At 32.9% G+C, this 27,672-nt stretch overlaps 3 protein-coding genes, 1 long non-coding RNA gene and 1 pseudogene across 4 annotated transcripts; all 5 read right to left on the reverse strand.

Moving 5' to 3' along the window:
- Positions 1-398: 398 nt before the first annotated feature.
- On the reverse strand, positions 399-6,998 carry LOC125859976 (probable Ufm1-specific protease). The gene is made up of 13 exons (XM_049539835.1): positions 6,706-6,998; positions 6,257-6,619; positions 5,102-5,346; positions 4,841-4,928; positions 4,534-4,709; positions 3,537-3,627; positions 3,329-3,448; positions 3,193-3,240; positions 3,026-3,102; positions 2,576-2,664; positions 1,392-1,503; positions 1,002-1,104; positions 399-874 (listed from the first exon to the last, which is right to left on the reverse strand). The coding sequence occupies exons 1-13, from the start codon at positions 6,893-6,895 to the stop codon at positions 645-647; spliced, it is 1,932 nt and encodes a 643-aa protein (XP_049395792.1). The 5' UTR covers positions 6,896-6,998; the 3' UTR covers positions 399-644.
- A 1,024-nt stretch (positions 6,999-8,022) lies between these two features.
- On the reverse strand, positions 8,023-10,826 carry LOC125859766 (pentatricopeptide repeat-containing protein At5g50280, chloroplastic). Its single transcript, XM_049539582.1, has 2 exons — positions 9,929-10,826; positions 8,023-9,545 (listed from the first exon to the last, which is right to left on the reverse strand). The coding sequence occupies exons 1-2, from the start codon at positions 10,774-10,776 to the stop codon at positions 8,243-8,245; spliced, it is 2,151 nt and encodes a 716-aa protein (XP_049395539.1). The 5' UTR covers positions 10,777-10,826; the 3' UTR covers positions 8,023-8,242.
- Positions 10,827-13,955: 3,129 nt separating this feature from the next.
- On the reverse strand, positions 13,956-14,195 carry LOC125860612 (dolichol-phosphate mannose synthase subunit 2-like). The gene has a single exon (XM_049540608.1). It carries the CDS (start codon positions 14,193-14,195, stop codon positions 13,956-13,958), a length of 240 nt encoding a protein of 79 aa, XP_049396565.1.
- An 824-nt stretch (positions 14,196-15,019) lies between these two features.
- On the reverse strand, positions 15,020-22,663 carry LOC125859934 (uncharacterized). Its single transcript, XR_007445797.1, has 2 exons — positions 22,582-22,663; positions 15,020-15,113 (listed from the first exon to the last, which is right to left on the reverse strand). It is a non-coding gene; the product is annotated as an uncharacterized LOC125859934 (long non-coding RNA).
- LOC125859933 (dolichol-phosphate mannose synthase subunit 2-like) lies at positions 21,411-21,650 on the reverse strand (annotated as a pseudogene).
- Positions 22,664-27,672: the final 5,009 nt, after the last annotated feature.

The following is a 27,672-nucleotide window of genomic DNA, read 5'->3' on the forward strand; positions in this document are numbered from 1 at the left end:
TGTTGGGTCCCCAAAAAAATTCCAGTATCAATTATGGAGAGTAACGTGTCTTTCACGACTAACATTAGTTGTATGAGACTTCTTTTTATAACACAAAAAAAAAAAAAGGAACTCATATCTTACACTTTTGGTTCGCATTTAAAAAGCTTCACATCTAGATCTAAATTCAGTTAAATTGACTGTTTGTCCAAACAATATAGTCCCGTCCCGTCAATTCTTCTGAAGTGATGCCTTGAAATTGCATACAGTACTCTCTTTCAAACTTGAACAGTGCACCAATTTCGACATTAGCTCACAGTCCTGCATTTAGTGAACCTAGTCAAATGTTTACTTGGATCCCACCACAAGCCCACAAAAGGACAAAATTTGTGCTTTAAATTACATCAAGGAAGGTTTTCAAATGGCTACGCGATATGTCGAAGTTGTGGGATGTCAAAATACATTGGTGGGGAATATTTTAATTCCTTGTCCACTCTTTCCAGTTAAAAACATAAAGCTCAAAATTGGAACTTCTCATTTAAGGACAACAAAATAAAGACAGGTTGATAAATTAAGTCCAGCCAACCCCCAACACACTTGCACAGAGAGATTGGCTCTGTCTGTCTGTCTATCTGAACATGGTCTTTTTGTATATTCAAGATTAACTAGACCATATTAGGTCGTTGAGGGAGCAGAAGGTTATAGAACTTATCATGCAAGAAAAAGTGCTTTCCTTTGCTATCAACAGCTTTCTTCCACCCACACCATCCACCATTTACTATTTTCTTGATATCATCACTGCCGGTATAATGAGGATCTAGTATAAGGAAAGCACAATCTCCGCTTGCATCATTGTAATCCACGCCCAGGAGAGTGTAGGCAAGAACACCACCACCTGCAGGCATGCTAAAATGCTAAGTTTTCTGATTTTGTTTAACAAAAACAATTTGATACTAAAGTAGCTCTCACAAAAACCACTACATTTAAAGCCAAAAGCATATTACAATGACTGTATGACCTACCAATCATGATAGGAGTTCCTTGATTCTCAAAATGCAATGCCAACTCTCGACACTTTTCAGGAAGCTCGGCTCCAGATCTGACATTTATGATTTTGCAACTAGCCTATCCACAACAGTAAATTAAAGGCTTAATACATAGTTTACTCCCTGACCTTGTAGCTAAATCACTTTAATACACCCCAGTTTCATGGGGAACCTTTTACACACCAAACATTTCACCAAGTGTGTCTATAGGCCCGTGAAATTGGGGTGTATAAAAGGTTAAACAAGTTTTGTAAAGCAATGAAATTGACAAGTTTAAAGGGGAGTACAATTGACAGCTAAAGAATGAAAAAGATAGTCAAAAGCATAGAATTTATCTAAAACAAAACTAAATAGGTTCAAACTTACTCCAATTAGTTTATCCAACACAAAACTCAGTTCAATGGCTCCAATCCATTCACGTGACCCTATAAATGAAGGATCTTTGTCACCAATCTCTACAAGTGCCTGTTGTATTTCCCTGAAAGAATGTGCAATTCACTTTCAGAACAATAAATTTTTACTGAAGATATTGATGTTCATTTATGACTACATAAGCACATATTGCAGTGTGATTACTATAAGATTAGTTGGTGCTAAATTGGTGCTCTGTTTAAATCACTGCAAAGTAGTCACTATGTCTTTGTTGTGAAGGTGGACATGCAAGCTTAATATGTACTCTCTCTTTTTCATTTTATGTCTTGGTTTGACTAGGCACGGAGTTTAAGAAAGTAGAAAAGATTTTTGAAAATCTTGTTCTCAAACTAAGGATATGTATAATGTACAAAAGTGCTCTTTGAAATTTGTGGTTTTAAACAAGTCGTGTGGGATGGAACTAAAGACTATCTTTTTAATCCGTCCCAAAAAGAATGACATTTTTCTATATTTAGTAACAATTTAACTTTGAGCTACTCATTTACCCTTTAATAAGATGATCTATAGCAATTTTTTTGTGGATTGATTTAGACCACAAGTTCCAAATGTCTTTTTTCCCCACTTAAACTCAATGCTTAGCCAAACACCTTCACATGAATTGGGACGGATGGAGCATTAAAGAACATTCTTTATAAAAAGACTAAAAAAGGAAACAAAGAACATAGATTGAACATAGGGACTACTATTTATGAAAATAGAAATAGGCTGCTTTTGTCAGAACAGTGATGCTATCTGCAAGATAATAAGTCACATTGTACTCGCTTGTAAAGTGGAAAGAGGCTATACCCTGTAAAATGGATTTCGTTGGGGCTCCTCCTTTAGTTCTCTTTGAATCACCCTAATTACAATTTTCATCAAACCAATGAGGCCGTATTTCAGTGCACTAGTTTAGTTATTTTGAAGTGAATGCAAATGGAGTGTGTTGAGATCTATATCTAGCAGTTTCTTGTTATGAAAAGAGAGCTGTGAGCCAAGGAAAAAAACACTGAGCAAGCTAAGAATCACATGCATGTATAATTAGTACTGACCTAAGGCATCAAATGTAAATACGTTCAGACAAACTAATCACACCAACAAAAGGCACTTCAATCACTGTAACTAAAGGAACTTCATGCTACCTGTGTGATGGGACATCAATTGAAGTGTAATTTTGCAACTTGAACCATGAAATGATTGTCTGCAGAGAGCGATAAGCACAGCCCCAACCCTGTGAGGTATATAATGTTAGTGTAAATATAATGGTGACTATTAAATAAGCTACCCAGCTAAGTAATACTGTAATCCAACAGTAGAATTTATCGATTCATCAAGCAATAACATACAATTAGATTTTTAAAAATTCCAAAACAAGAAGTGGAAGTGAAAGTGAAAGAAAAGCTTAAGAACCAAGGAAACAAAATAAAAATTAAAACTAAAAAGTACATACATATGAAAGTTTGCATACAATGAACAGAAAGGAGATTTCTTGACCAAAAAGTACAGCAACCAAATTGTATGACAATGTTCAACATATGAGGGTGCACAGTAAAAGATTTCACCTATGGGGCCTTCAAAAAAGAATATATTACCGAGTCATCAAGTCCCTCGTGGAGGTAATGGTAGTACTGATAAGAACCTTGAACCAGAGAAGCCACACCTCCGGAAACTGCAGAGGGTGTGACATTGTTAGCACAAATAAAAACAATTACAATTCCGTAGTGGGTAGGCAAAAGAGGAAACAAATATAACTACTCACCACCACTACTTGGTATTGTCAAATGTACATCCTTGAGAAAAGAAGAACCTGATAAGGCCATGACATGATGGAGAGCGTTCTAAGCATGAGTCAACAGACATGTTAAACATATGTATATATAATACTGACACCTCACCTTTCTGGACTAAGTTGCTACTATGTTTCTTCCCTACTATATCAATGGCATTTGAAATTCTTAGAAGAGGGCGATCAAAAGGTAAACCAAGTCTCAAATGAAGGGATCTTCTTGTTTCAACTGCCATAAAACAAGCCTTGTCAAACCACATTTTTAGCTGAATGATAATTAAACACTCACAGTTATTCCAAGCTTCAAGTGGTTTTACCTTGCTTCAGTTCTGTCTCACCATAACTAAGTTCATATAAGACTGTAATCGGATGTAAAATTCCTGGAGGAAGGAAGTGATATGGATGCAACTGCAAGAAAATTAAGAGCAGCACCAGTTAACTTCTGGGAAATTCAGGAGTGTTGCTAGTTTAACAATGTTACAGGAAAAGTTGTTTGAAGGTACAAGTAAATCCATAAGTTCAAATGAATGACAAATTATTTTCCAATAAGAAGAGTCATTGCTTAAAGTCAAAAGATAAGTGAAGGACTCCGAAGAGCCAAGGAAGATGCATAATATTATAACAAGGATAAAACCAGATGAAGTAAAACCAAAAAAGTAAGTGCTGCTATCGATAAACCATTTCCCCTTCCACTCTTTGTTATTTATGTTCTCTCTTTGACCAGTTTATGTTGCAATTAATGGAATTAGCGCCCAGTAAACTGTATATGTTCTTCTATACTCGACACTATCCTCATATTTTTCCAACCTACTCTATTGAACCACTCTTTTCCTATTTCAGAAATTTCAAATTACAAATACACAACTAACATTCCAGAGTGCCACAGAAAAACTTTATCTAAAATTCAACTCATCATAGAATTTCTAAAACACTGTAACTTCTTACTGAAGAAATGTTTGAACGATGGAAAAATGATTAGACAACAGAAATTTCCAAGAAGACAAACACACAGTATAGCTTTGAGTCAGAGTCTGACGTTACAGGAATTCATTTATTTACCAATCTAAAGGAAGTCCAACTTTACAAGACATCTCCTTTGATTGCATATTTTGTAGCTCTGTACACACGACCTGTCCTAGTTAAATGCTAGTATGTTACTGCTAACACTAAACATCAAATTAATAAAAAGAAGAAGATGTGATGAACCAAACTGGCTCACATCCCAAGCAACCTCAACATCAAATTAATAAAAAGAAGAAGATACTTTAAAGCTGGAGCACCCAGCAAATTGGAGAAATGACATAGTGTGCTCACCTCTGGATGCCTTTTTAAAAGGTCAGGAATACTAACTTTCCTCATGGAGTGTAACTGGTCAACTAGTGCAGGGATGACCAACTTTGAAATGCCATAAGCCAGCGAAAGATCTTTTGATGCATAACAAAGCACTTCTAGTTTATGACCTACGACCAGAAGTTGAGTTTCTTGGGTGGCTGAAAGAAAACAATTCACCAACTGATTAGGGGACCACAAACTAGACCAAGTTATTCTCATCTATATATCCCCACAAAAGCAGAATAAATAAAACAAAGACAAGCCAAGTTATCTATTAAAGTATCATTACCTGGATAATATTCAGCAATAGGTGCAGAAGGTTTCACAGAATTCATTGATTTGTTCAGCAGAAAGCTTACTTGGATTTTATCTGCACTCTAAACAGCAAATGTTTTAAAACAGTTGTATACATGCCCGCAACGAATTGAAGTAAATCAAATATAACTTCCAGTTTTAAAAAACTCAATTAAATATAACTTCCAGCTAGGATTTAAGAAATCACATTTGCACTTTGACTATAATAGTATTTGAATTTTGAGGTGAAATATACCTCCTCTATTGAAGAAAATGAGGTAATATCTTTGCTCCTTGAAGAGAAGTGTGAACATAACAAAGCTTTTGTATCAGAACCTTTAAGTTCAGAGGAAGAACTTGAACTATCTGTGCTCAGTTCTGAACCACGAAGAACAATAGCACCAGAAGTTTCATTTAAAGCTTCTATTAGGCAAGTAACTAGTGGGTCTCTGAATTTGCTAGCAACAGCATCAGCTGCACGCATATATATCTCATGTACATCTGTTAAATAAAACAAGCTATAGTCAACAACTAGGAATTGCAAGGCTGTGGATGCACATCTTACACACTACTACCTCTGATATGTAGGAAAGCAAAGCCTAAAAAGATCACTTCATTTTGATGCATAAAAATATATTTTAGTTACCTAGAAGAGTTGTAATCAATACAAAGAAACACATAAAGACAATAGAGATCTCTTCATTTAGATAATGTTCATTCATACATTCTTCGGTTGAGAACTCGAAGCAATGGAACTAAAAAGTTGCAAAAATGATGATAGAGAAATTACCTGTCTTGGTTGCCTAATCTTTCTAGATATTTCTCAGCTAGAAACATATCTTTTGTTTCCTCCCTAGGAGTTACCCACCTCGCTCAATTGGTGACTCGGATCAACACTCACAGATAGCATTCTAGTACTTAATTCATCAACAAAAAAGAAAACTCAAGGATGGTATTTGGACAATTCTTTCTTGATTTGATTACTATAATTGCTCTTCCACATGCTTCTCATTCACCCTCATTAAGGTATCACTGAAGGATCAAATTTGAATTGTTAACAGATTAAGACTAAAAAGAGAATCTTGCAATTTTCCAATTTTCTAAAATCTACTAGCATTAATATCCAGCTCTATATACATCTACTGTTAATTTAACACAATCAACTTTCACGACCATAAACAGCCAATTCAGGAGACGTTCAACACTGGTATACTACCAATACTCACTCCAGACTTCTGAATTTGAGCAAAAAGGAAAAGCACAGTAGAAAACATACTACAATTATCCAGGAAGGGGCTAGAATAAAAAATTGAATTTGATAGTGTCCAGTAAAAGCATGGATGAGTTAACAAAATAGAGAGATGAACGGACTATGAATTTATGCAGGGAGAAAAACTAAGAAAGCACTCACCATAAGGTTTGCTTGGCTGATAATATAAAGGCAACTTTACTTGAAGAGCACAATGGAGCAAACAACCTCTTTCCCAAACAAACTTTTCAGGATTGTCTTCATACACAATTGAACTAACACTCTCAAGACTGTCCAATTGTCCATCCTTGGACACGAAAAAACGAACATCCTTAGCATTATTCAAATCCACCACAGCCCCGATCAGCTCCTGATTCCCCAAATTTGCATCACTGGACAAACTTTTCCTCATATTACAAGCTGCATTAATCGCCTCCTTCGCAATTTTGTCAAAAGTAGAGTCTTTTCCGACAATTAAAGCTCCAATAACTTCAAAACCCTTGGGGAGCAATGTTCTTATATCATCTTTCAATAAATAATAAATAGTTAAAATCATACACAGATAAAAGCCGAAGGAATTGAACTAGCTGAAATTAGACTGCTTTGACTACCTGATTCTTTAGAGAAATCCGGCGATAGAGGATTGGAGGAGGTAGTGTGGATACATCGGAAAGTAGAGATAACGGTGTAGCGAGGGAAGAATGGAGAACCGATGAGCCATTGAATACCCGATTCGTTCTTGATAATCTGGAGCCTCCGGCAGAGGATCCGAATAGCCGGGTCCTGGTTTTCGCTAGCCATTGACTGAAATTCGGAGTTTGTCTACCGGCGTTCAACTGAGCAGCAAGCCGAAACTTACGAGTTCCAGGTGACTTAATAATTTTCTATTTTATTAATGATGGTTGGTTTTGAAAGGGAAAAATTATATTTGTAATTAGCAAAAATCCTAAAATAATCTATTATTCTGAAAGAAAATAAAACCTTGTAAAATTGGGTCATGAGGGTCAACCTTGAAAAATTGATGAAACGCTTTTAATAGTCTTGAGCATTTATGATCTTTACCTATGTTCAAATTATGTAATAATTTATCTTAAAAGAATATTGTATTCTCAAATTTATCAGTTAAAATTAACATCAACGGCGATAGTTGAATGTTTGTCTTGGAAATTATCTTCCAATTTGTCAACATTCTTTCTCTTAGTTGCTTGCTTTACAGAGACATATGTGGTACTCCAACATACTCCTTCCGTTAACTTTTACTTGTTCAATTTGAATTTTACACGTCCTTTAGGCCTTAAGAAATAATAATATTTAAAACGAGTATTTTATCTATTAATTGATGTTTTGTTCTTGGTTGTGAGAAATAATTTGAGGAATAAATAATTGATATTCAGACAAACATCCCATAAATAACTTACTGATTGTGCGTAGAAAAGCAAATAGTAATGACTCTTATTATATCAAGGGAGTTTTAATCAACACTGATTACTGTTTCAAAGTAACACAATCATAATCATTAGTCCGACTTCCATGTCTAAACTCTTCATTTCACCAGGCCATGTTATCCTCAACCAAATGATCAAAGAAGTATAGGCAGTAAACTAGACTCCAGCATATAACAACACTAACAATGATTACTTGTGCTCTGCACCGGCTCAACACTTTGTCTAAGGTTCCAAGCACTAACTGAGTGCCACCAAATTAATGGTTATGTCAATGTATCAAATCAGTACAAAGAAGAGACAACTGAAACACAATTCCTAGAACCAGACATCAGAGAAACAAAGTTGGCACAAGAAATGGATAAATCTATTACAGGCAGGAATCAATCGTAAAAGCATCTGATTAGGAGTCTCTCTGACTGCATATGAGAATCATTACCTTCGAGCAGAACGAACTTTATTAGTAATTCAACTCTCTAGCTGATGTAGGGTTCCACAAGTCTTAAAGCAATTAACTTAAATGATCGACTAGCTGATGTAGAGTTTCACGTATTAAAGCAGTTAAGTCAATGTCTCCTCTTTTATGCTAAAAGGTAGAATACAACTGTACAAAAGAGCAGATAACCACCAAAAGAAATACTAGGAAAATTCTAAGCTAACTCACTGAAACAACATTAAGTAATGACAAGACAAAAAAATATAGCTACTACTGTCCTCCTTGAAATCTTGATCCTTTTTTTCTATTTTTCCAGAATTCATCCTTCTTTCCCTTTTTCTTTTCTTTCAATAAGCCCATACTGCTCTTAACTATTCCCATTAAAGCACTCTTATCCTTCCTGTTCTTTATGGCAGCTTTTACATCCAGAATTGCCCGGAGCTTCTCATATGATTCAGCATCAGGCACTTGCCGGTTTTTTACCATCTGCTTGTGAAAATAAAATGCTCTCTTATAATCTCGCACGCGGATGAAGGCATATATCATTGTGGAATATGTAATAGAATCAGGTTTTAGATTAAGTGCTGACATCTCCTTCAAAAGCTGTGGCAACCTTGATTCTTGTCCTCCCCTCGCATATGCATTGATCAACATGTTGTATGTCATTACTGTTGGTTGTAACCCAAGCTTCCCAAACTCACAAATTACATCTCTTGCTTCGACATAGCAACCTTGTTTAGCAAATCCATCCAGTAGAATGTTAAATGTCACCCTTGTCCCTTCAATTTTCTCTCTGATCATCATTTTCCAAATTTTCATGAGTGTCTGGGTATCACCAGCTCGTCTAAATGCATCAAGAAGAGTAGTATAAGTTTCTATGGAGGGTTTGATTCCCTCCCTTAGCATATTCTCAAAAGCTGTGTAAGCTTTATCATGCCACCCACTGACTGAATAGGCATGAATAAGAGCTGTATACGAGTAAGAATTTGGTTTTATACCAACCTTTGTCATCCTCAAGAATGCATTTGCAGCCAAGTCACTCATTTTCTTCAGTCTTCCATAGGCACTGATCAGGCATGTATATGATTTCACATTTGGCTCCAAACCAGCATCTTCCATTTCCTGTAGCAGCTTCTCAACAACATCAGGCTGGAGTCTCCTACTGTATGCATCCATCAAAGTATTATAAGTAGCCGAGGTAGGTGCAATTCTTTTCTTCTTCATCTCAGCAAAGAGACCTTCAGCTTCTTCAATTTGGTTAGATTTACAGTAAGCATGCATCAGAGTATTATAGACAATGGCATTAGAAGATAAACCCCTTTTCTCCATTTCCAACTGGATAATTAAAGCTTCCTTCTTCAGGCCTTCATCACAAAAGGATTTAATTAGAGCACCTGCTACTTCCAAGCTCCACTTCACACCTTCTTTATTCATCTTTTCGAATAACTCCCAAGCTTCTTTGGCACTACTGCCCCGTTTCCTCATTATTGTAATCATAATCGAACTCGTCACATGGTCTGGTTGGACAGAATTTGTTTCCATGGACTGATAAATTTCCCAAGCATCATCATACCTTTAACAAATTAAGCCGGTAAAAGGAGCATAAGTTATAAACGAAAAGCTTACACAAAACTGAACTACTCTCAGGATGTAAACACACCAAATGAACACCAAAATTGCAAGACTTTCTTATATATCAAGTATTTTAAATGAAATGTGTGAAAAGACAACATATACTAGGAGGCAGGAGCATTTTCTGTTGCCAGCTCCTTTGCGCAACCAATTTGAAACTCAAATGAGGTACACCAAAAATGACCTCCAAATAATTGACAGTTACCACCAAACATATGCTAAAACATGGCACTACACATATCAAACCATCTGATCTGAGTAATATAAACATAAAAAACGAACGAGCTTCGCAATCAAACAAGTGTAAAAAGCTTTCAGTCATACCTTCTACAGCATAAAAGCCCGGAAATAGCTGCATTATAAACATGGACATCCCTGAACCCCTTTCGATTAGGCAAGTTCTTAAACAAAACTAGTAACTCCTTGCTCATACCAGCCCTCCCAAGTATCAGGAACAGAACCGTATATGCACGAGGTGTAACCAATGACGGCTCATTAAGCCCCATCCATTCGAAAAAATACAAGCAATCAATCGCCAAACCTTCATTTCCCAGCAAACCCAACACTTCCTCACAGTCTTCCTGTCCAACCCTCCCTTCAAATTCACCTAATACTTCACCTAAGGTCACATTTTCCGGTAAGCTCTTCGCCTTCTCCACTATTTGACTGACAATCCCCTCAACTCTAGGACTTGGGGGGAGTGTATCGAGTAGCGATTTCTGAATATCTTCGACTTCGTCGTCATCGTCTTCAGTTGAAGCAGTGATAGAAGCAAGGTGCCAAGATGTTTTACGGTTCTCTTGAAGAGATAACTTGCCTAGACTACCTGGGTCTGGGTCAGATTCTTGGTCTGCTGTCCGAGTCTGGAAGAACCGGCGAATTGGGTCATTGTCTGGTTGATTTAACTCCTGGGTTTCTGAAAGAATAAGTCTTTCTTCTTCCTCGTCTACTACTTCTTCTTCCTCGTCTTCTTCAAGAAAAGAAAGGAAAAGGGAGGAAGGTGTAGACCGAGGAATGGAAGAGTTAGAAAAAACAGGGGAGGATGATTGAGAGAAGGGTCTTGAGGATATGGGATTTCTTCCAATTCTCAAAGGGTAAAGGGCATAGTAGTAGTGATTTGCCTGTAATGTACAGGAAGTAGAAGACGGGATAAAGGAGTGTTTGAGCGCCATTAAAAATGGCTTCTGAGCTTCACTGGAATTTGGATTGACTTTTTAAGAAGAAGGTTGATCCCATAACCTCAAATAGAGTCATTAAATAAATTTGAATTACTAAAATATTAAACAAAAAAAAAAATTAATATTGTTAAATATTTATTCAAATAATTCTACAAATATAACAATTTATCGGTATGGTATATTCACTAGTAATCGGTGTTGTCCCCATCATTACATCTACCACCACTCCCCCCACAATTATCATTCTCAATCATAATCATTATTATCAATTACCATAATTTATCTTTATTATTATTAATTACTATTATTTAAATTGTTATTGTAGCTGCTATAACCACCAAACACTTGTCAATCACTATCATCAATCGTATCTATATATTACAATTGTTACCATTATTTACTAACACTATCAATTATCATCTATCATAATTATTAAATATCATCAAGGCTTAAGTCATCAACGATTTCTTAAAATTATCCGCATAATTCACTTGGACACATTAAATTAAGACTAGTATCTATTGAACATTTTTACCTATTCAAAAATTATTTCTATTAGACATTTTTTGATAATCAGCAAAAAATATGAAGAGTGTGTGATACACTTGTGCTGACAATGACAAAATGGCTAATTAAAAAATAACATGTGGCAGTGACCCCCCAAAATTATAAAAAAAAAAAATTGTTTAAAATTATTCCAAACACATTTTATATCTAATTTTTTTAATTAAAAATGAAAATGAAAATGTGAAGTGTCAACCTATCTACCCAGCCCCACCCCTATCCAACCCCTTTCATCTTCATCTTCTTCCCAAAACACATTATTTCTCAAATCACAAAACACAATTTCTTTTTTTAAATAACTTGAAGATTAATTTTTTAAAAATATATATATTTTCATACTAAGAGTGAAGAAAAAGAAAATTTTACCAGCGGTTATTTCGTTCTACATCAATGACAAAAGAAATTGACAGCTCAAAAATTATTTCTATCAAATTTTCGAATATCATTTTTGATAAATTTAATGGATTTATATTTGAATTTGAGTAAAAATATTTGTTCGAAAATTGTGATAAATAAATATCGGCTTACTTTTTATACGTAAAAATCATTAATCTTCTTTCTTCTTTTTTCATTATTTTATGAGATTTAAAATAAATCATATGAAAGTCTTTCTTTCAAATCTGAATCGTATGGTTTCTTCATAATTGATTTTCATTTATCTTCAGATTTGGAAGAAATAATATATTTTTTTATATATAAAAAAAGAAAACAATGTTGGAGCTAAAATGGAGAAAGTTTTGCAAACTAAATTATGAAGAAGATGATTAGTAGGGGTGAGGTGCTTTTCTCTTTTGAAAAAAGAAAAAATTCTTATAAGTTAATTATAGTGCCAAGTGTCAATAAAACAAGAAAAAAAAAATTCAAAAAAATACTATTTTGAATTTTTTCACGCACTTCAGGAAAGTGCAAAATACAATTTTTTGTCATATCTGCGTTTTGTGTTTAATAGGTACATGTTTTAAACAATTTAGGTGTTCAATAGATATAAATCCTAGTTAAAGTGTCTAAGTAATTATGCGAACAACTTTAAGGGACAATCGATGACTTAAGTCTATCATCAACTACCATGATTTATAGCTATTGTTAATCACTATTTATAATTACCAGCATTACTAGCGACTACTTGTAACTATCATCATCAACCTACATAATCTCAATCATCACATATAGCCACCACCAATTGCTACATAATTTTTTTAAAAATAGCTATTGATGTAATGTATTACGTTATTTTAGTAATTTATTTGATTTTTATGTTTTTTAACTTTTAAATAAAATCATTTTTATATATTCAAATATTAAAGAAAAAGGTGTTGTTTATTTAGTATTTCCATCCTAATACAATCTCCAATCTTTATAAATAAAAGGTGGGTAGATAATGTATAAAATGACGCCTACATTTAAATTACGGCAAAGGGTCAAATATACCCATGTACTATATGAAATAGTTTAAATATATTCCTAGACCCTAGTTATACTTTCGGACTAAATATACCCTTATGACTAATAGATGACACGTGGACAACTCAGATTAAGTGAACTATTCAATTTAAAATAAATCAAATTCGGATATAACCCGCCCCGCTCCAATAACTTGACCCGACCTAAATGTAAAATTAACCCACACAATTTGTCTTTCAAAAGAAAAAACCTAATGGGTGATTGAGTTCTTGCTCTCCAGCAACTTCTGCAACTTGGAGCCTCTTCATCACAAAATTTTTTGCTCAAAAGTATGATTTCTTTTCTTCTTCAAACTCTATAGCCTTGAGTATGATTCAAATTTTATCAGTGTCCTAAATCTGAAATTTCTATCAATGTCCTAAACCTGAAGTAAGTTCAATTGTTGAGTTTAAACCTTTGTTTTATCTTTCTGATAAATTGAAGTTGTTTTGATTACACTTCACAGAAAAATTCATGTGGCTATTGGGAGTGGCACGACAACTTGTTTTCAGATAGAGCGGTGGTTCTAATAAATAATTTAAAGACTCAATTGAATGCGGCTATGATTAAAGTTGATACTTGAACATGATGTTGGACGCAATTAAGATTGAAAGAAATAACTTGAAGGAAAAAATGGATGCAATGAACGCTTCAACCAATTTTGAAGTAAACAAATCAAGGTTATTGGAAGATAAAGTGAAGAAGATGAAGACGTTAATTATGATTTTGTGTGCTCTTGTTATTGGGTATGTTGCCTTGCGGGTGATGAAGCGATGAATGAATGAACTTGTGTAATGTTAGGTTAAGTCTCCTGATTTTTTTTGTAATGCACAGTTGATAATCAAGCTCAACTCATGAAAATTTTCTTGATTTTCTTGTAATATTTGTTGATAATCAAGCTCAACTCATGGTAATGTTCCCCTGTTATGTTGGTTATGTAATTTCAAAAACATTATTATCATTGACAAGCTTGCTGTAACACCAAGTGTTCTTTGAAAATTTTATAAAAAATTTCAGCTAGGAAACTCCTAGGAACTCAAGAATACAAAAAACTCTATGTGATCTATGACATGGGCTATTTAAAACGAGAAGCGCTAAAAAGATATCAAGAAAAAATTATCAATTATCATGAATTCGATAGAGCAAAAAAAGGACTTGCCATAGCCTTATCATGCCTTCTTCTTCTTGGACTCGAGCATGACGTATCCAATACAGATGCTCAAGAAGCAGATTAGTGCTACTGCAGCATATATAGAAATGAGAATTGCGTATTCTTGAGGTAGAAAATACTTATGCACGAAATGATCGTTGTCAACAAAAGGCAGAATGATGACCCAGAAGGTATAATATGTGAAAATGGATAAATTGGTCAATGTTAAAATCAGCCCAATTCGGTCAACTAACTCCATCGAAATTCCTTTGCTTGTGCCACCTGAAAAGTTCGGAACTTGGTGTTGAAGATTTCTGCTTTCAGAGCATAAAGATCGTCATTTTCTGTAAGCACATTATATAGCTTGTCAACTCATATAAAACATATTAGTTAGTTGGTCTTTATAATCTCAATAATATGAGTTCAAATAGTTCAATTATATAGCTGTTATATAGTTGTGTTGCTGCTATATTAATTATTTTTTTATCTCATGATAACAATTTCAAACAAAATACCTCGATTTTCCTTTAAGGAAGATATTGATCAGCATGAAGCATCTAAGTTAGCAACATTTGTTTAATAGCTAATGTGCAACAACTATTTTCATCAACATGAAGCCACACATTGGCCCAAAAATATTAGCTTAGTTCCATCCATATGCTAACTAACTAGCACAACAACATTTCACCTCAAAATATAGCAAGAAATGGTAAAAAATGTAGCAAGAGTTTGGCTAAAAAAAAATGTAGTTTCATCCATATGTGGCAGCACACTATCTCAAAATATAGTCACAAATTTAGTCTCAGAATATAGCCACAAATTTGATTTAAGATGTAGCAGTGATTTGCCTCAAAAGTGCAACAATGCTGGCATCAAAATGCAACAACAATTAGCCTCAAAGTGCAACAACATTTCTTATAAGAGTGCAACTGCCAAATATAACAAATCAAGTAAAACTGCACAAACTGTCGATCTCGACCAAAATTCAGAAAACTAAACATAATATTTCAACAAACTAGACTGCATGATTCAACACGAAAAACTGTAGATTTCAATCAAAATTTTAGAAAATTTAACATAATATTCAGCATACTAAACTACCAATGCAACACAAAATAACATGAAATCATCAAATATCGTTTGGATGTCACAATATAACCCCAAAAACTTATACAACCTAAGTTCTGATGCAACATTCCCAACTTTGCAGAAGCTATTTTCCTAAAAGTATTGTTTAAACAGTAGTTACATCATCAAATTAAATTGTCCACAAACTTAACAAAAGTTAACCAAACTGATATTGTCCCTTTTTTGGCTTCAACTTTGCAATTCTTTCTTGACTTTGAACTTCCAGTTGATTGATCGTAATTGCATCTTTACCGTTTCAAGTTAAGCTTTTTAGTTGTATTGGAAGATTTGTTGGATCACTTATACCATTGTGATCACCTTTGAAACTTATTACCCTTCTCCCTGTTGGTATATATTGTTGTTGTCTCATTTGAAGCCTAGTAAGAGGCTCTGAAATAATTGTAGGATGTAGACAAGGATCTTCATCATATTCATAGTCAGAGAACATGTTACTTTGATTGTTTTGTGTTTCTTGAGGGGCTGTTTGGTTGATGTTCTCGTCAGTTTGAGAAGGTTCTCCCTCATCAACTAAACCTCTTTTACGCTGCTTTTTCTTTCCATTTTTAGTAGCAAGCATTTTTTTCATTTTTTGACTGTGACAAGCAAAAAGTTAGAAAATATAAATACTCCATACAACTGTTAATTAAACTATTTAATAAAATACCTTGTCACATCCCCTAACGTTATGATTTGGCTCTCCACAATTGCTACATGTCATTACTCTACATTTTCTTGACACAACCCACTCACATTGCCTCTTAAGTGCTTCATCTTTCTGTCTAACTCTCTTAGTTCTAGGTTTGCCAACAAGCTTGACAAACTCTGGTGGCTCCATTGCTTGAAGAGGGTCAATTTTCCAAAAAAAAAATTCTCTTTATAGGTTACAACTTATGCTTGTAAGTTAGTAGAAATGCCTCATTGTTGTGATACCAATTCATTTCAGTTAAAGGATTGATTCTTTCATGCAACAAGGCTTTAATTGTATGAGGACATGGAATTCCTTCAAGATCTCATGCCCTACAAGTGCAAATTCCTTCTAAGAAATTTTCTTTTGCCTTGAGCAAGTGCATCCTTAGATAAATTAATCACAACATCACTTTCTGGATTATATTCCTTCAGTTCAATGGCATAAGCCTCAAGTTTGTTATAACCATCAGTAAAACCACCTTCTAAAGTTTCCAAAACCATTCTTTTAGCTCTTTTGCACTTTCCTTGGCTAGCTTTTAACTTATTGTGCAAACCAACCTTTATTTCCTTTATCTTAAATTTTGAATTTTCTTGTAACTTTTTCTTAAAATATAGAGTAATCAACCACGGGATTATCAAATGTTGGCCAACATGTATGATTATCATTTAGAGTCTTAATTCTCACCCAGGAGTATGAGCATCCCCAAAAATATGACATACAAATGGGCATGCCCCTTCACTACATGTAAACCTCAATTTGGATCTGTCACTTTTAACTACGGTTAACTTTATCTTCTTGCCTAATGCATAAAGTCTGATGCATTGTTTTGCTTCTGGTATATCCTTGAAGGACATACCCTTATACAACTCTAAATAATCATGCAAGTCCTCATATATTTCTCTATCTTTTTTTTTAGTAGCAAAAGCCTCTAATTCTTCAGAATCATATTCTGAAGAATCATTCACAGCTTCACTTTCAGTCTCAATACAATCAGTACCAATTTTAGTAACTAATGAGAAAAGTGATTCACCATATTGAACAATATTAGGAACAAATACAAATAGTTCACACTTTTCTACAACAAACATATTTATTATAAAGAACTCATTGGGCACAAGAGATAATAGTTTCCTAATTCCAGTATCTCCTTCTATTTCATAATATCTTCCCCAAAGACCTTTTACAATTAATTATTGCACACCACAAATCCAAATCGAGTAGTGTACTCATTGACGATATCAATAAAAGAAAGAAGGTCTGAATCATACCCTCTCCATAGGTTGTACGACTTCTTCTTGTACAAGACAATAGTCTCTTTAATCCATTCACCTCCATAGTTGAAATATATGTCAACATTAACCATTTTAGTGCCTGAAAATATTTGGTAAAACAAAATAAACAACATAATTTTCAAAAGAAAGAGAACAGTTGTGAAGTTAGGGGAACCGATAGGAATTAATAATGGTACAACTTCTGTCCCATAATTAACTTGTTTGCATTAATTCAATCACAAACTCACTTTGTCTTGAATAAACTATTACTTTTAAACATCCAAACTTTTGCAACTAAAACTTAACAGTAGACACTATTTCTATTCACTCTAAAAAGAACCACTGTTATTTCATAAATACTTGTATTAAGTTAACATATTTAGCCTCAATTAAGAAACAAAAGTAGCAAGCATTTTAGTTTGGTTCAAACATCAACATGAACAATAGTTTCTATAATATTGATATACCATCTGAAAAGGTCAAATTTTTATGTAAAATTAAACCACAAAGGTTCATGGCTATGTATAAAGCATTTCAACAGAGCAGACTCTGGTGTAAATACTTAATATTTAATCATCCTCACAACAGATTAAAGAAACTAACTAAAAAACAAAAAAAAAAAGATACTTTAAAATTATAGAATTAAAAATTAAAAAGGGATCCATTTCGTGATTGTAAAAGAATAGAAAACGTGAAAGATACCATATTTTATGACTGATGAAGAATAAAAAAATACAAAAGGGACCACATTTCATGATTGTAGAAGAATATAATATATGAAAGTGACTAACTGTTGAAGAATAAAGAAGATAAAAATTTAACATATTTTCATACACAAATAAAAATAATTTCTAAATTATTCGGGATCACAAATCAAGAGTACTCGTGCAAATAAATGCGACACCAAATCAAGACAGTAACCAACATAATATATATAAACATATTATGTTGAATTTGAATCAATACCCAAAAACCTAGGCTATATATGAAGCTTGAAGAAAGAAAAGAAACCATATCCAAAACCTTAGGCTATGAAATTTGAAGCAAGAAAAGAAATCATACCCAAAATCCTAGACTATGAAACTCCAAACAATGAAAGAAATTATACAAAAAAAACAACCCTAGACTATAAAGTTTCAATCATACTCAAAATCTTAGGCTATAAAGTTTGAAGAAGAAAAGAAATCATACCTTTGAGCAAAAATCTTTGCGATGAAGAGGCACCAAGTTGCAGACGTTGCTGGAGAGCAAGAACTCAATCGCCCATTAGGTTTTTTGTTTGAAAGACAAATTGGGTGGGTTAATTTTACATATTAGGTCGGGTCAAGTTATTGGGGCGGGGAGGGTTATATCCGAATTTGCTTTATTTTAAATTGAATAGTTCACTTAATCTCAGTTGTCCACGTGTCATATGTTAGTCATAAGGGTATATTTATCCTAAAAGTATAACGTGAGGGGTACATTTGGCCCAAAAGTATAACTAGGAGTATATTTAAACTATTTCATATAGTACAGGGGTATATTTGGCCCTTTGCCATTTAAATTATATAACTTATTGAATATGTTTTTGAAATACTTTTTGGACATTTATGGAATGAGTAGGGCAAGAAATTGAACACATGTACACAAAGAAAGAAATAATTGTAATTTAAATGTAATAATTGCAACTTTTTGTTTTCTCCTTTTAGTAAAATATTTTTATTTCGTAAATTTAATCCTTATTCAGATTGAAGTTTGAAAAAATTATTTTCACTCTAAATTTAGCAGTTGTCTCGAAGAGGTAAGCTCCAACAAAACTATTCAATTTTTTTTAGAAAAAATTTAACCAAAATCTTATGCAACACGCGTTAAAATATGTTTGTGAAATAATATTATGATTCACGAAATAAAATTTGAAGAGATACAACTAATTTTTCCATAGACAATTGAAGAGTGAAGGACAGAGTTTCAATTTTTATTTTTCTCAAAAGCGAAATGGACCGATTATGACAATATCGTTTTGACTTTTTATTCAATGTGCGTGTGCAAATAAAAGAAAAAGATATGATATGTTATTTTCTCACCTGATAAATACCAAGTTAGGAATAATGTACTTTAGGTAAAATAAAAATTACCATTATTTTTCTTCCATGTGACTAAACCATACTAGTTATTGGTGGGCCAGAGTTTTAGCTAATACTATATGTGCTTTGAGTACGTGCGTTTAATTTCTTACCCTATTCACTCGATAAATATCAAAAGAATGCTTTAAAATATATCTACGATTAATAGATTTTTCGTAAATTATAACTATGTCACTATAAATTCAATCTATTTTAACCATTTCTTCAATTAAATGGTGTGATTTAATTACGAATAGTCATGAAAAAATGGAGGGGGGGGGGGGGGGGGGGGGGNAAATCTGAATCGTATGGTTTCTTCATAATTGATTTTCATTTATCTTCAGCTTTGAAAGAAATAATATATTTTTTTATAAAAAAGAAAAAAGAAAAAAGAAAAACAACGTTGGAGCTAAAATGGAGAAAGTTTTGCAAACTAAATTATGAAGAAGATGATTAGTAGGGGTGGGGTGCTTTTCTTTTTTGAAAAAAGAAAAAATTCTTATAAGTTAATTATAGTGCCAAGTGTCAATAAAACAAGAAAAAAAAAATCAAAAAAATACTATTTTGAATTTTTTAACGCGCTTCAGGAAAGTGCAAAACACAATTTTTGTCATATCAACGTTTTATGTTTAATAGGTACATGTTGAACAATTTAGGTGTTCAATAGGTACAAGTCGTAGTTAAGGTGTCTAAGTAAATTATGCGAACAACTTTAAAGGGCAATCAATGACTTAAGCCTATCATCAACTACCATGATTTATAGCTATTGTTAATCACTATTTATAATTACCACCATTACTAGCGACTACTTGCAACTATCATCATCAACCTACATAATCTCAATCATCACATATAAGCACCACCAATCGCTACATAATTTTCTAAAAAATATCTATTGATGTAATGTATTACGTTATATTAGTAATTTATTTTATTTTTATGGTTTTTAACTTTTAAATAAAATCATTAATTATATATTAAAATATTAAAGAAAAAGGTGTTTATTTAGTATTTCCATCTTAATACAATCTCCTATCTTTATAAATAAAAGGTGGGGATAATGTATAAAATGACGCCTACATTTAAATTACGGCAAAGGGCTAAATATACCCATGTACTATATGAAATAGTTTAAATATATCCCTAGTTATACTTTCGGGCTAAATATATCCTTATGACTAATAGATGACACGTGGACGACTCAGATTAAGTGAACTATTCAATTTAAAATAAATCAAATTTAGATATAACCCGCCCCGCCCCAATACCTTGACCCGACCTAATATGTAAAATTAACCCACCCAATTTGTCTTTCAAAAGAAAAAACCTAATGGGTGATTGAGTTCTTGCTCTCCAGCAACTTCTATAACTTGGAGCCTCTTCATCGCAAAATTTTTTGCTCAAAGGTATGATTTATTTTCTTCTTCAAACTTTATAGCCTTGAGTATGATTCAAACTTTATCAGTGTCCTAAATCTGAAATTTTTATCAATGTCCTAAACCTGAAGTAAGTTCAATTATTGAGTTTAAACCTTTGCTTTATTTTTCTGATAAATTGAAGTTGTTTTGATTACGCTTCACAGAAAAATTCATGTGGCTACTGGGAGTGGCATGACAGCTTGTTTTCAGATAGAGCAGTGGTCCTAATAAATAATTTAAAGACTCAATTGAATGCGGCTACGATTAAAGTTGATACTTGAACATGACGTTGGACGCAATTAAGATTGAAAGAAATAACTTGAAGGAAAAAGTGGATGCAATGAACGCTTCAACCAATTTGGAAGTAAACAAATCAAGGTTATTGGAAGACAAAGTGAAGAAGATGAAAACGTTAATTATGATTTTGTGTGCTCTTGTTATTGGGTATGTTGCCTTGCGGGTGATGAAGTGATGAATGAGTGAACTTGTGTAATGTTAGATTAAGTCTCTTGATTTTTTTTTGTAATGTACAGTTGATAATCAAGCTCAACTCATGGAAATTTTCTTGATTTTCTTGTAATATTTGTTGATAATCAAGCTCAACTCATGGTAATGTTCCCCTGTTATGTTGGTTATGTAATTTCAAAAATATTATTATCATTGACAAGCTTGCTGTACACCAAGTGTTCTTTGAAAATTTTATAAAAAATTTCAGCTAGGAAACTCATAGGAACTCAAGAATATAGAAAAATCTATGTGATCTATGACATGGGATATTTAAAACGAGAAGCACTAAAAAGATATTAAGAAAAAATTATCAATTATCATGAATTCGATAGAGCAAAAAAAGGACTTGCCATAGCTTTATCATGCCTTCTTCTTCTTGAACTCGAGCATGACGTATCCAATACAGATGCTCAAGAAGCAAATTAGTGCCACTGCAGCATATACAGAAATGAGAATTGCGTATTCTTAAGGTAGAAAATACTTATGCACGAAATGATCGCTGTCAACAAGAGGCAGAATGATGACCCAGAAGGTATAATATGTGAAAATAGATACACTGGTCAATGTTAAAATCAGCCTAACTCGATCAACTAACTCCATCAAAATTTCCTCTGCTTGTGCCACTTGAAAAGTTCGAAACTTGGTATTGAAGATTTCTGCTTTCAGAGCATAAAGATCGTCATTTTCTGTAAGAACATTTTATAGCTTGTCAACTCATATAAAACATATTAGGAAAACATATTAGTTAGTTGGTCTTTATAACTCAATAATATGAGTTCAAATAGTTCAATTATATAGCTGCTATATAGTTGTGTTGCTGCTATATTAATTATTTTTATATCTCATGATAACAATTTCAAATAAAATACCTCGATTTTCCTTTAAAGAAGATATTGATCAGCATGAAGCAGCTAAGTTAGCAACATTTGTTTAATAGCTAAGGTACAGCAACTATTTTCATCAACATGAAGCCACACATTAGCCCAAAAATATCAGCTTAGTTCCATCCATATGCTAACTAACTAGCACAACAACATTTCACCTCAAAATATAGCAAGAAATGGTAAAAAATGTAGCAAGAGTTTGGCTAAAAAAAAATGTAGTTTCATCCATATGTGGCAGCACACTATCTCAAAATATAGTCACAAATTTAGTCTCAGAATATAGCCACAAATTTGATTTAAGATGTAGCAGTGATTTGCCTCAAAAGTGCAACAATGCTGGCATCAAAATGCAACAACAATTAGCCTCAAAGTGCAGCAACATTTCTTATAAGAGTGCAACTGCCAAGTATAACAAATCAAGTAAAACTGCACAAATTGTCAATCTCGACCAAAATTCAGAAAACTAAACATAATATTTCAACAAATTAGACTGCATGATTCAACACGAAATACTGTAGATTTCAATCAAAATTTTAGAAAATTTAACATAATATTCAACATACTAAACTGCCAATGCAACACATAATAACATGAAATCATCAAATATCGTTTAGATGTCACAATATAACCCCAAAAACTTATACAACCTAAGTTCTGATGCGACATTCCCAACTTTGCTAAAGCTATTTTTCCAAAAGTACTGTTTAAACAGTAGTTACATCATCAAATTAAATTGTCCACAAACTTAACAAAACTTAACCAAACTGATAATGTCCCTTTTTTGGCTTCAACTTTGCAATTCTTTCTTTGACTTTGAACTTCCAGTTGATTGGTCGTAATTGCATCTTTACCTTTCCAAGTTAAGCTTTTTAGTTGTATTGGAAGATTTGTTGGATCACTTATACCATTGTGATCACCTTTGAAGCTTATTACCCTTCTCCCTGCTGGTATATATTGTTGTTGTCTCATTTGAAGCCTAGTAAGAGTCTCAAAAATAATTGTAGGATGTAGACAAGAATCTTCATCATATTCATAGTCAGAGAACATGTTACTTTGATTGTTTGTGTTTCTTGAGGGGCTGTTAGGTTGATGCTCTCTTCAATTTGAGAAGGTTCTCCCTTATCAACTAAACCTTTTTTACGTTGCTTTTTCTTTCCATTTTTCGTAGCAAGCATTTTTTCATTTTTTGACTGTGACAAGCAAAAAGTTAAAAAATATAAATACTCCATACAACTATTAATTAAACTATTTAATAAAATACCTTGTCACAACCCTTAACGTTATGATTTGGCTCTCCTCAATTGCTACATGTCATTACTCTACCTTTTCTTGACATAGCCCACTCACTTTGCCTCTTAAGTGTTTCATCTTTCTGTCTAACACTCTTAGTTCTAGGCCTGCCAGCAAGCTTGACAAACTTTGGTGGCTCCATTGCTTGAAGAGGGTCAATTTTTCAAAAAAACTCTCCCCTCACAGGTTGCAACTTATGCTTGTAAGTTAGTAAAAATGCCTCCTTGCTGTGATACCAATTCATTTCAGTTAAAGGATTGATTCTTTCATGCAACAAGGCTTTAATTGTATGAGGACATGGAATTCCTTCAAGATCCCATGCCCTACAAGTGCAAATTCCTTCTAAGAAATTTTCTTTTGCCTTGAGCAAGTGCTTCCTTAGATAAATTAATCACAACATCACTTCCTGTATTAGATTCTTTCAGTTCAATGGCATAAGCCTCAAGTTTGTTATAACCATTAGTAAAACCACCTTCTAACGTTTCCAAAACCATTCTTTTAGCTCTTTTGCACTTTCATTGGCTAGCTTTTAACTTAAAAGCATTGTGCAAACCAACCCTCATTTCCTTGATCTTAAATTTTGGATTTTCTTGTAATTTTTTCTTAAAATATTAAGCTATGATAGAGTAATCAACCACATGATTATCAAATGTTGGCCAACATGTATGATTATCATTTAGAGTCTTAATTCTCACCCCAGGAGTATGAGCATCCCCAGAAATATGACATACAAATGGGCATGCCCCTTCACTACATGTAAACCTCAATTTGGACCTGTCACTTTTAACTACTGTTAACTTTGTCTTCTTGCCTAATGCATAAAGTCTGATGCGTTGTCTTGCTTCTGGTATATCCTTGAAGGACATACCCTTATACAACTCTAAATAATCATGCAAGTCCTCAGATATATCTCTTTTTTTTTCAGTAGCAAAAGCCTCTAATTCTTCAGAATCATTCACAGCTTCACTTTCAGTCTCACTACAATCAGTACCAATTTTAGTAACTAATGAGAAAAGTGATTCACCATATTGAACAATATTAGGAACAAATACAAATAGTTCACACTCTATTACATCAAACATATTTATTATAAAGAACTCATTGGACACAAGAGATAGTAGTCTCCCAATTCCAATGTCTCCTTCTATTTCATAATATCTTCCACAAGGACCCTTTACAATTAATTGTTGCACACCTACAAATTCAAATCGAGTAGTGTACTCATTGACGATATCAATAAAAAAAGGAAGGTCTGAATCATACCCTCTCCATAGGTTGTACGACTTTTTCTTGTACAAGACAATAGGCTCTCTAATCCATTCACCTCCATAGTTGAAATATATGTCAACATTAACCATTTTAGTGCCTGAAAATATTTGGTAAAACAAAAGAAGCAACATAATTTTCAAAAGAAAGAGAACAGTTGTGAAGTTAGGGGAATCAATAGGAATTAATAATGGTACAACTTCTGTCCCATAATTAACTTGTTTGCATTAATTTAATCACAAACTCACTTTGTCTTGAATAAACTATTACTCTTAAACATCCAAACTTTTGTCACTCTAAAAAGAACCAATGTTATTTCATAAATACTTGTATTTAGTTAACATATTTAGCCTCAATTAAGACACAAAAGTAGGAAGCATTTTTTTTTGGTTCAAACATCAACAGGAACAATAGTTTCTGATATAATATTGATATACCATCTGAAAAGGTCAAATTTTTATGTAAAATTAAACCACAAAAGTTCATGGCTATGTATAAAGCATTTCAACAGAGCAGACTCTAGTGCAAATACTTAATATTTAATCATCCCCACAACAGATTAAAGAAACTGACCTAAAAAAAAAGATACTTTAAAATTATAGAATTAAAAATTAAAAAGGGACCTATTTCGTGATTGTAAAAGAATAGAAAACGTAAAAAATACCATATTTTATGACTGATGAAGAATAAAAAAAATACAAAAGGGACCACATTTCATGATTGTAGAAGAATATAATATATGAAAGTGACTAAATGTTGAAGAATAAAGAAGATAAAAATTTAACATATTTTCATACACAAATAAAAATAATTTCTAAATTATCCGGGATTACAAATCAAGAGTACTCGTGCAAATAAATTCGACACCAAATCAAGACAGTAACCAACATAATATATATAAACATGTTATGTCGAATTTGAATCAATACCCAAAAACCTAGGCTATATATGAAGCTTTAAGCAAGAAAAGAAACCATATCCAAAACCTTAGGCTATGAAATTTAAAGCAAGAAAAGAAATCATACCCAAAATCCTAGACTATGAAACTTCAAACAATGAAAGAAATTATACAAAAAAAACAACCCTAGACTATAAAGTTTCAATCATACTCAAAATCTTAGGCTATAAAGTTTGAAGAAGAAAAGAAATCATACCTTTGAGCAAAAATCTTTGCGATGAAAAGGCTCCAAGTTGCAGACGTTGCTGGAGAGCAAGAACTCAATCGCCCATTAGTTTTTTTTGTTTGAAAGACAAATTGGGTGGGTTAATTTTACATATTAGGTCTGGTCAAGTTATTGGGGCAGGGTGGGTTATATCCGAATTTGCTTTATTTTAAATTGAATAGTTCACTTAATCTCAGTCGTCCACGTGTCATATGTTAGTCATAAGGGTATATTTATCCCGAAAGTATAATGTGAGGGGTACATTTGGCCCAAAAGTATAACTAGGGGTATATTTAAACTATTTCATATAGTACAGGGGTATATTTGGCCCTTTGCCGTTTAAATTATATAACTTATTGAATATGTTTTTGAAATACTTTTTGGACATTTATGGAATGAGAGGGCAAGAAATTGAACACATGTACACAAAGAAAGAAATAATTGTAATTTAAATGTAATAATTGTAACTTTTCGTTTTCTCCTTTTAGTACAATATTTTTATTTCGTAAATTTAATCCTTATTCAGATTGAAGTTTGAAAAAATTATTTTCACTCTAAATTTAGCAGTTGTCTCGAAGAGGTAAGCTCTAACAAAACTATTCAATTTTTTTTAGAAAAAATTTAACCAAAATCTTATGCAACACGCGTTAAAATATGTTTGTGAAATAATATTATGATTCACGAAATAAAATTTGAAGAGATACAACTAATTTTTCCATAGACAATTGAAGAGTGAAGGACAGAGTTTCAATTTTTATTTTTCTCAAAAGCGAAATGGACCGATTATGACAATATCGTTTTGACTTTTTATTCAATGTGCGTGTGCAAATAAAAGAAAAAGATATGATATGTTATTTTCTCACCTGATAAATACCAAGTTAGGAATAATGTACTTTAGGTAAAATAAAAATTACCATTATTTTTCTTCCATGTGACTAAACCATACTAGTTATTGGTGGGCCAGAGTTTTAGCTAATACTATATGTGCTTTGAGTACGTGCGTTTAATTTCTTACCCTATTCACTCGATAAATATCAAAAGAATGCTTTAAAATATATCTAAGATTAACAGATTTTTCGTAAATTATAAATATGTCACTATAAATTCAATCTATTTTAACCATTTCTCCAATTAAATGGTGTGATTTAATTACGAATAGTCATGAAAAAGTGGAGGGGGAGGAGGGGGCAAGCGTTCTTAATTATTTAGTATCTCCATCTTAAGACAATGTATTTATGAAAAAATTACTTAAATACTCAATTTAATTTATCATATTTTCTAAAATTTCCTACCCTTTAAAAAAATCACAAAAATTCTTATTTCCCTCACTCTCTCTCCTAATTAATCTCCGATACATTCCTCAAACTCTCCACCCATATCGTTTAATTTCCCCAAAATCATGCTTAACTTCATCAATTTCAAATTCTAATTAAAGAGAGTTAAGGAATTTGTATTCAAACCTATCAACATTCTTCACAAACACGTCTTTACCAGTGGAGATGGACAAAGATTCAGTGGTAGTTCTGCCTTCATGGATAACTAGGAATTCAAACCAATATTCAATGTCGGTATGGACACAATTTATTTCATATTCAAAGCCAAGAACAACTTGAGTTTGATAATTTTACTGAACCCAGAGAGAAAATACAGTTCTTGAGATGGACTAATTCTATCAATTGCTGGGAGGAAGTAAAGACATTGAATAAGAACATATGTGACCAGTATAACACTTGTGGGCTTATGGAGTTTGTAGTGAGGGGATCTTCCCTGCGTGCGGGTGTCCAATATATTTATTGTCTTAATACAATAAGGATTAAAGTCTTTTTTTTCTTCAAATACTCGTTTAAGCTTGTGAATCAAAGGAGGGTGGTGCGAGAGTGTCTAAAATAACGTTTAAATTCAAATTATATAACCAATTGAATGTATTTTTAAAATATTTTGTTGACATTTATAAAGTAGCTAGGATAAGAAATTTAATACACGTGTACAAAGCATGTAAGGAATTAATTAGAATTGTGT

The sequence above is a fragment of the Solanum stenotomum genome, chromosome 3, assembly GCF_019186545.1.
Source record: "Solanum stenotomum isolate F172 chromosome 3, ASM1918654v1, whole genome shotgun sequence".
Taxonomy (NCBI): Eukaryota; Viridiplantae; Streptophyta; class Magnoliopsida; order Solanales; family Solanaceae; genus Solanum; species Solanum stenotomum.

Excerpts from the sequence above, each read along its gene's own strand:
- LOC125859976 (XM_049539835.1), bottom strand. The coding sequence starts at position 6,895 with ATGGCTAGCGAAAACCAGGACCCGGCTATTCGGATCCTCTGCCGGAGG. Across the intron at positions 5,347-6,256 it reads TCAGCCAAGCAAACCTTATG|ATGTACATGAGATATATATG; the intron begins GTGAGTGCTTTC and ends TTTATTTAACAG. Across the intron at positions 3,103-3,192 it reads GACAATACCAAGTAGTGGTG|TTTCCGGAGGTGTGGCTTCT; the intron begins GTGAGTAGTTAT and ends CACCCTCTGCAG.
- LOC125859766 (XM_049539582.1), bottom strand. The coding sequence starts at position 10,776 with ATGGCGCTCAAACACTCCTTTATCCCGTCTTCTACTTCCTGTACATTA. Across the intron at positions 9,546-9,928 it reads GGGCTTTTATGCTGTAGAAG|GTATGATGATGCTTGGGAAA; the intron begins GTATGACTGAAA and ends AATTTGTTAAAG.
- LOC125860612 (XM_049540608.1), bottom strand. The coding sequence starts at position 14,195 with ATGGAGTTAGTTGACCGAATTGGGCTGATTTTAACATTGACCAATTTA.